The sequence below is a fragment of the Dipteris shenzhenensis genome, chromosome 27 (genome assembly GCF_047967505.1).
Source record: "Dipteris shenzhenensis isolate YYH24624 ecotype China chromosome 27, Dip_SZ_1.0, whole genome shotgun sequence".
NCBI classification, from domain to species: domain Eukaryota; kingdom Viridiplantae; phylum Streptophyta; class Polypodiopsida; order Gleicheniales; family Dipteridaceae; genus Dipteris; species Dipteris shenzhenensis.
In genome coordinates, this window is record NC_141622.1 from 48,436,436 (window position 1) to 48,451,803 (window position 15,368).

The 15,368-nt window shown below is 42.4% G+C and overlaps 1 protein-coding gene across 1 annotated transcript; it reads left to right on the plus strand.

Moving 5' to 3' along the window:
• The first annotated feature begins 11,598 nt into the window (after positions 1-11,598).
• Positions 11,599-12,559, plus strand: LOC147884416 (expansin-A2-like). The gene is made up of 3 exons (XM_087398273.1): positions 11,599-11,722; positions 11,836-12,160; positions 12,253-12,559. Exons 1-3 carry the CDS (start codon positions 11,719-11,721, stop codon positions 12,557-12,559), a joined length of 636 nt encoding a protein of 211 aa, XP_087254399.1. The 5' UTR covers positions 11,599-11,718.
• The last annotated feature ends 2,809 nt before the right edge of the window (positions 12,560-15,368 follow it).

Consider the following 15,368-nt stretch of genomic DNA (forward strand, 5'->3'; position numbering starts at 1 on the left):
TTACCTTCATCACTAGCTACAGCAACCCTGATTCCTTAGCATCCAGCCTTCGTCCTCTACTATTTCCAGCATGCCATCGAAGCAATGGACTTACAATGATGTGAGGTTGTAGAGCAAAATGATCCATACAGTTGTGGTTGGAGAGTGTGCTACAATGCAAGTTGCTCCTCGATGAAATATTTGATGTGAAGGGCTCATAATCCTCAATATCTACTATATACATTTGTGGCTCATACTGTTCCATTCATAATTGCTCAATCTCCAATTAAAATAATTGAGACACCCAAGTCTGCATCAAAGACTCTCAAGGAAGTAGAGACTCAATATACTCCCAATCCATCACAGCCTTTGAAGTAGGAGTCTACTCTCAAAGCATCACAATCGACTCCATCCACTGTAAAAGTTGAGATTCAACATACCCCCGAGGAGTATAAACCCAAAGCATCAAAAGGGAGTCCACTCGGGGAAGTAGAGACTCAATCTACAGCCAAAGATTCATACCATTTTGGGGAGTCTACACCCAAAGCATCCTAGCAAAGTCCCCGAGTGGAAGTAGAGACTCATTCTATGCCATGGGCATCACACCCTCCTGAGGATCTATGCCCAAGGAATCACCACCTACCTCACACTGAAAAGTAGAGATTCAATATATGCCTAGGGAATCACAACCTCCACTAGATTCTACACCTAAACCATCATAAAAGTGTCCACACTTAAAAGTAGACAAAATCTATGCACGAAGGAAGAGTCCATATATGCCTAAAGCATCAAAGCCTCAAGAGATAGAGTCTACTTCTAAAGCATCACAACAGAGTCCACCTGAAGCATCAAAATCCACTTCATTTTGTGAAGCTTTATGATGGGGTTTAGCATGTACATGAGTTATTTTTTGAAGTAGAAAAACTTTATTGGCAAGTGATGCATGTAAAAGGGCAAACTTGCAAAACTTTGTATTTGTGATTTTGTTGCTCAAAATGATATTTTGGTTGATTGTATTAAATGTGAATACATACTGGGCATTCATCGTGGATACATATTAAATGTGTGACTTGTTTTCCTTCTCTCACAATGTTATTTTGGTTTTCATTAAATATGTGAATGCATAAGGGGCATTCTCTCATGGATACATAAGGGACATTTATCATGGATACACTTGATGAGAATTTGCGACTCAAAACAATAAGATAACTCAAATCATACTATAGGGTCAAAGTTTATGCCATAGAGCAAAAGGGAACGTACGGGGAGAAGCATTAACATGGGTGGGGAAAAGGGATTAAGAGGGGTGGAAAATGAAGAGGGGGACTATGGCACAAGGGGGAAGGGAGAGGGGGAAGAGGAGCATGTACATGATGGGAGGTGGAATGTAGAGATGGAGACATCAAGGGAAGAAAGTCATGCTTTATTTGAAAGGAAGGATGGGGGGGAAATCAAAGTACTAGCCAGGTGGCTTTACAAGAATGAGCGTGTCCCATCAAGGAATAGCCCCCTCCTTTTATAGCCAAGGGAGGGGGTCTCTCCCAAAAAATGCATCCTCCCACATGCATGGTGTGTGTGAAGGAATCTCCCATGTGGGCTAGGTGGGTACACACTCTCAATTGTGTGCGACAACCCTTTGCCTCATTTTTTCCACATAAATCAAACCCCATATCCCAAGTCTTAGATACTCCCTTGGTCTTTTCCCCATTTTATAATAATTTCAAACATCTAGGAGGACAAGTGGAGGGTTTGCACAAGGAGTCTTGCCACCTTCTCCTACTTTCCCCATTATTTAACTTGCATTCTTGGACTATCTACACCCCCCCCACATGGGCCTATCCTACGTGGAGGGAATAATCCAATATAATATCCATCTCCACCTATTTTATATTACTTCTCCCGTGGTCCTTGGGCCATGTCTCAGTAAATGCAGGCATGAGACCGCCTAGGTGGAGGGGTGGCACATGGAGTAACCATGCCACCTTAACATTTTATAATATTACTACCATGTATTATGTACAACACACCTTATGGGTCCTCTTACGTGGAAGGGTGGGACATGGTCATGCCCTGCCACCTTAACCCTGGGCCCTATGCACACCATATTTTATTATACTATTGCTACACATACAAGCATACACACATATTAATGCCTTTTACCTTGGTCAAATTTATCCATAACAATGCCTAATCATTGTAATTACCTTTGCATGCATGAATGGCTTGAGTCATGAGTTCTTCACCAAGTAACACTGACTGTAGCTCTTTCAATGTTGGAATTTTCCATTGAATGGAAACACTCTATACTAGATTCTTGTATCTCTCTTCTAGTTCATTCAGGATGACTCAAACCATTTTTGTGGGATTGATGGTCTCTTCTGATGCTGCTGTCGTGAGTTGATTGTTGTAATCCTTGATCCTGATGATGTAATCCTTCGTTTCTATTGCATAAACCGTTACTTGATTTGGAGAGAGGAGAGGATAAGAGTGGAGATGAGGAGAGATGGCATAGCTTGAGAGTACACCACAAATGACTAACTGTACATGAGATTTAGTTGAAAATGTAAAATACATACAAACCCCTTTTAGGTTAGGGTTAGGGTTTCTAACTCGTTCCTTTATAGCACTCTATTGCGTGAGTGCTATGCACATATTCAACATATGATGTTGAGATGGTTCATCAACAAGTTATTGTTTTCACCCAAGAGCAAAGGGTGCTCGGATTTTGTTAATCCCCATGTAAGGAGAAATCCTCCTGCTCGAATCAATCTCAATGGGTTTCCTTTAGCATTTCCTATCCATGTCTCGATCTCCATGTCCCCTCTAATAAAGAAGGAGATTAGAGTCCTCTATGATTTGTCCACCTGCCTTCCATAAGCTGGTATTATAAAAACATCATGTACAAAAAGTGTTATGCATCTCTAGATTGTATATATAAAAGAGCAAATAGGGAGGATTGTTGGTGTCAACACACAATAATAGTAGCCTCTAACTTTATAGTAAATTGGCTATCTAAAAATAAAATGCTACTCAAACTCAACCTGTCCCATTTTATGGAGTTTGCAAAGTTTGTGATGTCGATCTATCCTTGTTGCATGCCCTATCTCAATGCAAACTTCAATATGCTAAACTAGGCAAAAGGAATTCTAACATGTGAGAGGTGGATTGACAAGGACCCTAGTTTGATTATGAAACTATTTAGGGAGAGCTATATAAAATGAGCTCAATAAAATTTTAGCTTTGTGGGAGCCTCTTTGGATGTGGATAAAATGATCTCGATAGAATTCAAGCTTTGTGGGAGATTCACATCCTTGTGGTCAAGGTGAATCAAGGGTGAGCCCCTAATGTATTGAAAGAGAGGTCACCATGATTGATTTGTGGTGTCTAGGGCACCGGGGCTCTATCAACAAGGAAAAGATGGTTTTCTATGATTAAGTCTCACTACTACACATGGGCCTTATTCCGACAGTTAAGCGTCGACATTTAGCATGCATGGAGCGCTAATCGTCGATATGCAAAGCAGGTTTTAAAAAGTGTTGCTATGTAGCGACTCTATATAAACATCACTATGTAGCGACGTTTATAAGACGTTGCTACATAGAGACACTTACCAGACTTGTAGAAGGTCGTTATATAGCGACTTTGAGACACTTTCCTATAGCAACAGTTTATAGAGTGTTTTTCCCCATACCGATCTTTAAAGATAGTTTTTCCCAATGAGAAATTTTTTTTCTTTTCATACATGTTTGATCCTTTGAAAGAATAAAAGTACAAGAGCATGTACATCAAGTTTGAAGCTCATATATTCATGTCCAAGTGTGAGATGAAAAAAATCAATGAAGAGTATTTACATCAATGGCTTCATCCTGAGCCAAGTCTAGCGTGCCAAACAAGTCTATCTCCAACTCTATACCAAGTTCATCTCCTATATCATCATCATACTCTGGCATCGTATGTTCACCTAAGACTTGATCATCTTCTTCAATAAAGTCGGGTGATTCTTGATGATCGTCATCTTCTGTTGAGAGTTCACGCTCAACATCATGTGATCATGTGTGCATAGCACCATCACGTGATCATATGTGCATAGCACTAACCTTATAGAGTGCTATAAAGGAAAGGGTTAGATCCCCTAACCTTAACCCTAAAAGGGTTTGTATATATTCTATTTTTTCAACTAATTCTAGTGTACAGTTAGTCATTTGTGGTGTGCTCTCTAGCTGTGCCCTCTCTCCTCATCTCCACTCTTCTCCTCTCCCCTCTTCATATTTTGTCATGGTATTAGAGCTCCCTTGTCTTCTGCTGAGACATTGAGATTCTTGAGATTGTGAGATTGAGAGTTCTCTTGAGTGATTGTGAGATTTTTCCCTTCACTTCCGTTGAGAGAATTTTCGTCCATTGAAAGAAATTTCCGTCATTGTTCTTGAGAGATTTCCATTGTGACAAAGAGAGTGCTTTACTTGCGAGGTATTCTTCCCTTAACTGAGAGAGATATGCTCCTTCATTTCTTGAGAGAATTCTGATTGAGAGCTTATGTTTTCATTATTGAGAGAAGAGTGAGAGAGCTTACAAAGCTCGGATATAGGGAGAGTTCATTTGAGAGAAAAGAGAGATTTCAGAGACTATTGAGAGTTTGTGAGCGCTCTTCGTGAGAGAGAGATGCTTATGACAGAGAGTCTGAGTTAGCCAAGGCTCCAAAGGCTCAGCCCACCTACTTGGATTCCTGGCTCTCCATAGCCAGCAGCGTCTACAACAACCTCTCCTTCCTCTGCGGGTTCCCGCTGACCGTGGGAGACCGATGGTGTGTTCTCTATCAATTTCGTCGTCATAACATCTAGGCTTTTTCCTCATGTGCGAATTGCGGAGGGAGTGGGCGGGGGGCTCTGGATCTGCTAGTTATTCTGGTTGTGGCTAGTCTTACGCCCTCTCTTTCGAGTAGTTTGTGGAGGGTCCTTTTGCCTTTGACTCTAGAAGGCAGAAGGGGAAGCAGAGGGACTAGGATGATCAACATTTAGCATTTCCAACGAAGTTTGTTATACACGTGATGGCGAAGGATCAGCCTCCTTTTCAGTACTCGTGCTTCTAGCTCGGTCTTTCCATCTCATTTTTGTAGTCATTGAGCGAGAGCATGGTTGCTCTTGAGCCTGTGCTCGTGGCGTCCCGATTGTTGCAGGAGTGCCCTCGATAGGCTGAATCATTTCCTTGTGTTTACCACCTTGAGCTATCCTAGTTGACGAAGTGCCCTGATCGTCATCCTTCTCACCGTCAACAAGCCTTGGCCCTCTTGAAGATCCTCTCATGGTCTTCTTTCTCGGTTCTAAAAGCTTGTGGCCTTGTATTCCCCGGCCAGCAAGGTTGTGCCTGCTGGGTGCTCCTTCATCAGTAGCAGCGATCCCACATCGCCTCGGCTCAGGCGTGTCGACTGCTCTCCACGACTCCTTCGCAGGGCAAGCCTCCAAGCACCGCAGCGGCAACTATGCTATGCAGCCTCCGATTAACGACAACGAACTACAACATCTACAGCGACACAGGCGACGCTCTAGTAGCCACGGGCTACAAAGTCTCTCCATACGGGCCGCCTCACAGCAGCCTCCAATGCCATAGCTCCAACGAACGACCTCCGCCAATCTGCTCCATCTAGCTCCATGCACCCAGGCGACCTCCGCCAACGACACCCTCTACACGACATCGACGGAAATCCGCAGGTGGACAGAATCTTCTTAGATTTCGTCAAAATCTTCACACAATTCCGGCTTCTCAGAAAGCGACACATGGCAAGATAAGATAGCACGTAGGCTAGGTCTCCAATGTGCCACGTGGCAAACTTATCTCCAAGTGCCACGTCATCTGTTACGTCAGCAATCCACATCATCATCCAATCCTATCTACCACATCATCAGTGCCACATCACCAAGCCACATCACTAGGCCATGTCATCAGTGCCATGTAACCATGCCACGTCACCAAGCCACATCATCACTACCATGTCATCTTTACCACATCAGCAGTGCCACCTCAGCACTGACCCTCTGCAGGCATAGTCTCTTGCCAGGCACACTGTGCACACACTGCATGTGCACACTCCTGCCACCTCAACACAGAGCTTCACTGGCACACCTCTTTCTAAGCACAGTGCCACATCATCACTGCATGTGACTCACAGTGACACATCATCATTGAGCACCATTTGCACTCCTTTTGCCCCTCCACCTAGATCAAGTCGTATCTCTTGATCCAGGAAGAATTTGAGCGTGCTCCAAAAAGGAAAGTCGCTCGTATCAATCCCAATATAATTATGCTCAAAGTATAATAATCAAACATTTAACCAATAACACTAGCAACATCAGTATTAACAAAGAATCACTCACAATCTTGACCATGTAGCATGGCAAATCATAGGCTAGTTGGGCATCCTCAACTACACCACACAAAGTATCCACTAAGACCCCCTCCATGTCAGGTGCACTCCTATGGAATACTTCACTACACGCACATTTGCCTCTACATCGACGCATCTGACCCAGCACATAAAAAGAACAAAAGAAAAGGAATTATTTGCTGCTCTTTCATCGATCGACGGTTGGTTTAGATCTAGATCAGAGTAGACTAGATCGCCATAGAGGGGACGCTTTGAATTTCCCCAAGTTGCCAATCTAAGCCATGCCCGAAATTCCCGACTAGTACCTACTCGGAGTCAGCAGTCCATACGCTCACATCCGATTTCACATCATTACATTACCTGAAACCTTACGCTCATCAGTTCAGTGAGCAGACTTCAGAGTTCAGAGGCATTGCAGATTGATTCAGTGGGCAGATAGCACTTGATTTCACACACACATGCCAGCATTGTAAAGCCTATTTGGCTATCTCACGGCATCGTGCACATCATTGTTTAGCCTTGTAAAGCCTCTTGGCTATTCCTGGCATCATTGCCACAAGCCTTGTAGTTCTATCTTCACCGACGGTACAGAGATTTCACTTGGCATCTTCAGTGTATTTGCAGTTGATTCATACAGAGTTTTTCAGGACACTTTTGAGTACACTCTAAATCCTTCAGGGTGCTATGGATGCTTTGGAGTGCTCCTCTAGATTCGCTTCTATGATTTTGAGTTTGTTATGCATGCCGGGCATCTGGTCCTTGAGATGGGATGCCACTCATGAGGTCATGCCAGGTAAATAGTTGCTCTTGTTACACTTTTGATATGGATGCAATCATAGCGGACATGCCCGTGTTGCCACTAGTGCATGCATCTTTTGGCAAGCGGCCTCATAGGGATGATAAGGATGTTGGGGAGGATGATTATTCTGCGAACCCCACTTCCAATCTGTTTGATGACTAGTGAGAGATTTCACTTCCACTTTACCCACATTGACAGCACACATACCTTGTTTGTATTTAGTTTCATGTGGATTTGGGTTTTTTCCCTAGACCTGCACCTGTTGTTTTTTTCTTACTACGAAATAAGAATTTTAGTTAACTTAATGGATTTTTTTTCCTTGTCATTGTGTAATTCACTTGGAATTTGAACTTATTCATGCTTGAGCTTTGTCATTGTGTACTTCACTTTGGAATTTAAACTTATTCAAGTTCAAATTTTGTGAATCTCATACGTTGAAGGAATGGCTAAGGCCATGTTGAGAGATGGGTGATAGAACAGATAAGGGAACGCTTCCACCTTCATAGTAATTTTGTGGATGATGAGTGCAAAGATAGAGGTTGAGGGGGTTCATGAATGTTTGTATCTTTCAAAATAATTGGTGCATGTAATTTTGAATTAGAATAGTAAATTTTCTCTTCTAGCAAAAGCGGCCATCATTCGGATAAAAATTGGCTCTATTGACACCTATATACATAGATATATATAATATGTAAGAAGATGGAAGCGAGGGGGACCGACTAGTAGATGCAAGCCACCTCCTGGCTTCGATCTTTACTATTACACATCAATTGAGGCAAGGCGAATTTGATTGACTGAAGCGGATCATCCCCTGGCCTAATTGAGATATAAACAGGCATCTCTCCCTCTCTCTCTTTTACTCTCCCTCTCTCTATTTTCCTTTCTCTCTTTTATTGTCCCTCTCTTTCCTCTCTTTATTTTACTCTCCCTCCCTCTCTCCCTCTCTCCCTCTCTCTCTCTCCCTCTCTCTCTCTCTCTCTCTCTCTCTCTCTCTCTCTCTCTCTCTCTCTCTCTCTCTCTCCTCTCTTTCTAGTGAATCCGATCGGCCGAGGCGGGTCAAACCGACTGACTGACACTAAAGGCTATAGAATCTCACCAAAAGGGTTTAGAGACAGACTACAGAAGAAAGCGATGGAAAGCGAAAGGTTTTGGCAGGGCGGTAATGGCGGGAGCGGGGTCCTTTTATAGGATTTCTCACAAAGACCGCACGGTACCATCTTACACCGTGCATTATGCCAACATTCAAGATTGCATATCCTTTTGAATCATACGATCCTTGGTGCCACACGTGCCGATATGACATGTACCACTATATGTAGGTTACTAGCAGTGTCTCGTGGCATCCTAAAAAAACCCATGGGGTATAAGTGTAGGACCATGTCGGGTAAAGCTTGGTATGGATAGATACCGCACGATAATCAAGTCATGATATCATGTGGTAAGAGTATAAACTGTGCAGTATGCTCCCGGTCGATAGCCGGTGTAAAGAACCACATGTCTTTGCATTTAGGGCATTAGGCCGCAATCTTTAATCGAAAAGTACGTATTTTTATTTTTTAAAACGTACTTTTTAAATCCTTGGTATGCTACGTTGGATCTACGTCGACCATCTTCATGGCCAAGAGTCCCTCCTTCTTTGACATGCATCGGGTATGAGTGAGTGACAGCATGTGGACTCATTACATGCGCAAGGTTCATCAGACTCGAGGATACTATTCTTCCTCTGAATCCTTCAGGGTGCTATGGATGCTTTGGAGTGCTCCTCTAGATTCGCTTCTATGATTTTGAGTTTGCATGCCGGGCATCTGGTCCTTAAGATGGGATGCCACTCATGAGGTCATGCTAGGTAAATAGTTGCTCTTGTTACACTTTTGATATGGATGCAATCATAGCAGACATGCCCGTGTTGCCACTAGTGCATGCATCCTTTGGCAAGCGGCCTCGTAGGGATAACAAGGATGTTGGGGAAGATGATTATTCTGCGAACCCCACTTCCAATCCGTTTGATGACTAGTGAGAGACTTGACTTCCACTTTACCCACATTTACAGCATACATACCTTGTTTTTATTTAGTTTCACATGGATTTGGGTTTTTTCCCTAGACCTTGAGTTGTTGTTTTTTTCTTACTACGAAATAAGAATTTTAGTTAACTTAATGGATTTTTTTTCCTTGTCATTGTGTAATTCACTTGGAGTTTGATCTTATTCATGCTTGAGCTTTGTTGTTGTGTACTTCACTTTGGAATTTGAACTTATTCAAGTTCAAATTTTGTGAATCTCATACGTTGAAGGAATGGCTAAGGCCATGTTGAGAGATGGGTGATAGAACAGATAAGGGAACGCTTCCACCTTCATAGTAATTTTGCGGACGATGAGTGCAAAGATAGAGGTTGAGGGGATTCATGGATGTTTGTATCTTTCAAAATAATTGGTGCATGTAATTTTGAATTAGAATAGTAAATTTTCTCTTCTGATATTACTAAGTTGATCTTATTTGTCTTGATGATCTCACTTTACATCATGGATTTTAAGTAAATTGACTAGGTAACGTAATCATGCCATATGACTACTACGGTGTTAGAAGCTAATATCTATTTTGGAGAGCAATTACCACTTTATTACATCTACTTTGAAATGGCCTAAACTTATAATCTAAGTGTGTACATAGTATATTTTGAGTGAATGGGATGCACAAATTTTCATACAATCACATTTTCGCTGTATATACTCGAATAAAAGTTCATTTACAATCACATTTCTTTCCTCATGTAAATAGGTTCACCTTCTATGATCTCATTTCTCATATGTTAAATACTATAATTCTCGCATGTAGATTGACAATTGTCAAAGAACTTGGAATTGTAAGAGGCTTTTAAAGTTCTTCAATAGTACAGTACAATGGCATAGTTCCTAGGAAACTTTGCTCAAACTCTCAACTCGCTCGAACAAAGTCACTCGATGTTTCGACTTACTCTCCTTGCATCACATCTCTAGTGCCAAATCAAGGCCTTCTCCCACACACATGAAGCCTTCATAAGCTACTAGACCCACCACATCGGTTCGTTTCGAGACAATCAAGGTTAAAAGGCATTAGCATCACCAAAAGCGCTACACACACAAACCATTAAACCATTCCTCTAGGAGTGAGCTCTCAAGGAGTTATAATTGAGAAGTTTCATGTTTAATAAAGTCTCTAAAAAGTAAATGTCCATACCCTTGCGGCCCTTGCCCTCTCCTTTATGGAGCCCCAACTATGTTTTGCCTGTTCTCATGTCGCCCATGTACAACAGTTCGTCACCAATCATTGTCAACAGTTCGTCATGACTCATGTGCAAAAGATGCAATCATAAGTAAATACGTAGAGTACATCCACTCTCTCCTAAACTTCCATCGTGTTCTTCCGCAATATATTTGTTGATCGCCCTGACAGAAGTAGGAAATCTGGCTTTAACCCTTGTGCTTCACCGAAAGGGATTGCAAATTTGGACTAGGACAGAAGCAGGAAATCTGGCTTTAATCCTTGTGCTTCACCCAAAAAGAGATTGCAAATTTGGACTACGGATTATCAAAGTATGGAGAGGAATCGGGCAGCGAGCTCCGAAAATTCTGTGCTTGTTTCAAAATATGAAGTTTAATAAACATGCATCGTGGGTGTTGTGATGAGTCTCGTGTGTTGTGCTGGTCCTAGACCGACAACCGTCCATGCTCCATGTTTGGTGGTACATCATGATGGCCTGGTGGAGTACTCCAGCTGAAGGTCGAACCGTCGAGCTGTCGTAAAATGAAGATCATGTCCACGGATTCAAGTCACGACATGAGGGCTAGCCTGCTCGTGTCGGCCGGCACCTGATGTCGGAAGGACGATGCAAATGGGCGAGTCGGAGCGACGTTGGTGTGCATGGCTGGTGGCATATAGATCAACATCAGAGCGCATTAACAGACTAGAATTCAATGAGCAAATGGGGACTCGCGGCAGGAGCAGCCCTGCAAGGAATCAGTTTTATCGACAGAGTGGGCTGCTGAAAATGCAGGTGTATAGAACAAACCGGGATTGATCTTTCCCATCAGACAAAGGTAGAGGTTGATATACTTCAAACTGCAAACGACCGGTAGCTATCAGTTTGGAGAGTGCACCCCCAACAGTAGCTTGCGGGGGCTACAATCTTCAATACGTTGCATGTTTCTGGTGTTGCACTAGGATGGTGCGGGGAACAAGCCATGTGAAGCGATTGAGAGAGGGAACGACGGACAAACCTGCATCAGCGGTGCCTGATTGCGCATTGCTGTATAAATTCTTCCTCTAGCTGTCTGTAACTTCCAAGGTGTAACTAGCTACTGCACTTCCTTCAGTATAGCCATCCTGCAGCAAGATTAGTCGTCCTCCACGAGCTCAGCGACCTTTCCGCGATGACTATGACAATATACTCACCGTTCTTGCTCCTCGCAATCCTGTTGGCAACTTGTGCATCCTGCCTTGCTGGTTATTACGGCTCGCCTCAGCTGGGTGGATGGACAAACGCCCACGCCACCTTCTATGGCGGCAGCGACGCATCTGGCACCATGGGTATGCATGACGATACTCTGTTTCAGTTCGTGATCTCTTTTCAAGCTGCAATTCGCGTCTTCGTTTGTTAAACACTTCTCAAATCCTCATATATTGTGGCTTGGCGAAAACAGGAGGTGCTTGCGGTTATGGCGATTTGTATTCTTCCGGCTATGGCACAAATACTGCCGCCCTGAGCACTGCCCTCTTCAACGGTGGGTCGAGCTGCGGTTCATGCTTCGAAATCAAATGTGATGCCGCCGCCGATCCAAAATGGTGCCTGCCAGGAGCTGGATCGATCGTGGTTACAGCAACCAACTTGTGCCCACCCAACGACGCCCTTGCCAACAACGACGGCGGATGGTGCAACCCGCCCTTGCAGCACTTCGACATGGCACAGCCTGCGTTCGAGAAAATTGGAATTTACAGCGGGGGCATAGTTCCAGTCCAGTACAGAAGGTAATTCGCTGACAGAATAGTTTGGGAGTCCATATCAAATGTCCGAGTTTGTAGATAGTTTACTTATGATCCGAGAACTCTCGGTGCTGCAGGGTTCCGTGCGCGAAAAAGGGCGGAATTCACTTCACGATCAACGGTCATTCTTACTTCAATCTGGTACTTGTGAGCAACGTGGGAGGAGCTGGGGATGTGCAAGCCGTGTCGATCAAAGGCTCCAACACGGGCTGGCAGTCCATGAGCAGGAACTGGGGGCAAAATTGGCAGAGCAATGCACTATTGGATGGCCAGAGCCTGTCATTCCAAGTCACAACCAGCGACGGAAGAACCGTCACGTCCTACAACGTTGCTCCTGCGGGGTGGCAATTCGGCCAGACATACAGCGGCGAGCAATTCACCTGATGGAGATCAATCCACAATTCCGGAAGCCAGCTGTAACTGTAATGTAGGTTATATGCACGAATGGCAGAGGCAAGCGATGCAGCTGCCCGCCTTTCGCAAGCGTTGCGCGCTGCAGATGCATGGTTCAATATGTAAGATTGTTGCTCGTAAGCAAATTGCTCTCCCAGCAAAACTTATGGCGATTTCCTTGCTTTTTATCAAAGTCACACCAATATAGCTATCATGGGATAATTAAACATCAATCTCTTCCTAGTTGTCCACAACTCTCGCCTAGCAAAAAACTAGCTAAGCTTCCTTGCAAATTTCATGGGATTAAGCATCAATCTGCCTCTAGTAGTTTCCCCAACAACGTGAGTGACAGAGGCTAAAATGATCCTAAAGTGTTATGATCTATAGATGTCCCACACCAAGGAATTCTTTGAGAACTAGGCTAAAATGATCTTAAACTAGTATGAATGTCCTAAACACGTTTAAATGCTTTCTTTAGATGTCCCACACCAAGGAATTCTTTGAGAGCTTCAAAAGCATGACATTCAGAGGGCCTTCTAGGGAAACCATGCATTCACCCATTCTGATCCATGCTTATGCTCGGCCCCCCAACAACTTTACCTGCACTTCCCTGAAATGTATCTAGACATGTAGGCCATTCGCCTCATATCATGCTCAGTATCCTTTCCATGTAGACCATGTGTTCAGTCCATTTGATTTCAATTGTCATGAGTTGTTAAGAATTAATGCAGTTATAGGTTGAGTGTTAGTGGTTCAAGTGTGATATTGGTTATTTTTAATGTCATGACCTACATCATCAAATCTCGAATAAATAGTTGAATTAATGAGTTCCCCCTCCCAAATAAGAAAGTTTTTCTTGTAAACGTCCAAAAGGTCAAGCTAGTACATGAGTTAGCCAACTATTAAGTAAGTGGGGAGTAAATTCCTCGTAAATTCACATGTTGTTCAAATTGTAACACTAGTTGAAATTATGGGGCCCCGATTGGTAGCCCATCTAGAAGAAGGGATTCATCTTGAACCACAATCAATTCTCTTTTTTAACTACCCATAACCCAACAGAACCATGTTTTCACCAATTTTGGCCCATGCTTGTGCCCCAGCCCTGAGCCAGCCCCCCAACAAGCTACCTCCACTTGCCTCAAATATGTCTAGACATGTAGGCCATTTGTCTCACATCATGCTTAGTACCCTTTTCTTGCATACCATGGGTTCACTCCATGGATGATTTTTTCAAGTTAAACTTTTATATTGGTGTCGAAAGTTTGTATGCCATAATAAAATTAAATGTTTGAAACATACTCCAGGATTTGAATCTTTTATGCAAAAAAATTTAAAGTTAAGCCACGATTTATATTTTTTCCTTCAAAATTCAAAATAAAAAAAATAAAAAAGTACTTCATTCTACCAAGATTGTGAAACTTAAAAAATACAACTTTCGACAAGATTTTATATTAATATATAAGCATAGCTTCGATAAAAACATCCTTGGTTCAGTCCATTTGATTTCCCCATCAATTGTCATGATTTGTTAAGAATTAATATAGCTATAGGTTTAGTGTTACTGGTTCAAGTGTGCTTTTAGTTATTTCTAATGCCATGACCTATGTTAGAGTAGTTTGGACTTACCACGATCATAATGACCATAGTAGGTGTGTGTCGTTAGTAAGCACATGGCCAGATGAGTAGAATCTTTTACGAAGGTCTTTACTTGGATGTAGGTGGGAATCTAGATATTGGGTCTTCACTTATGCCACATGATAGTAGTTGTGAGCCTATATGTATCTCTTTGCAAAAGTCGATATCAATAAAATTTTGCTAGCCATGTCTCTATTGTCTCCCTTTAAACCCCTTATATTTTTAACATGGTATTTTCTAGATCACGTCGACATCATGTCTCTCTCTGTTAATGTTGACAAATTGGTGTTTATAAAAACATGTCCCTTTGAGCATGAAGCAATCATTCCCCTTTGGAGCATCACTTCAAAAGACAAAGTTACACACTAGCAATATGCTAGTCTAAGGAAGTGGTACAACACCCCTCCCTTCCATGAATGATTTTGGAAACTAATTTTGTTGTGCTTCTTGGTTGTGTTGCAAAAGAATTCATGGGTGCTAGCAAGAAATTTTGAGAAAAGTTTCTCGAGAGGAAAATATGTGACTATTTGTAGGTCACTTCATCATTGAAGATCCTAAACACTTCCATGCCTAACTACCTAAAGCTATTGTTGCACTCTCATAGCTTGTGAAATCAAGCTCATCAACATGACAAATGTTTCCATGCATACAAAATAGTAATTTTATCTTCTCTATCTAAAGGGGCAACATAGCTTGCATTAATTTGACTTTTTGTGGTCCAAGAGTTCTTGTTCAACTTGATGACTTGCATTTGAACTACCCCTCCCTTCCATGAATAATTTTGGAAACTTATTTTGTTGTGCTTCTTGGTTGTGTTGCAAAATAATTCATGGGTGCTAGCAAGAAAATTTGAGGAAAGGTTATCGACAGAAAAATGTGTGACTACATGTAGGCCACTTCATCATTGAAAATCTTAAAGACTTCCATGCCTAACTACCTAAAGCTATTGTTCCACTCTAGTCTTTCATAGCTTAAGAAATCAAGCTTATCAACATGACAAATTTTCCATGCATACAAAATAGTGATTTTAGCTTCTCTATGTGAATGGGCAACATGGCTTACATTTTGAGTTTTCCTTGTCCAAGAATTCTTCTTCAACTTGATGTCTTGAATTTGAACTAGCAACTTGTTGTGGTTCTTATGCATTCTTAAGAGCACTTGATCT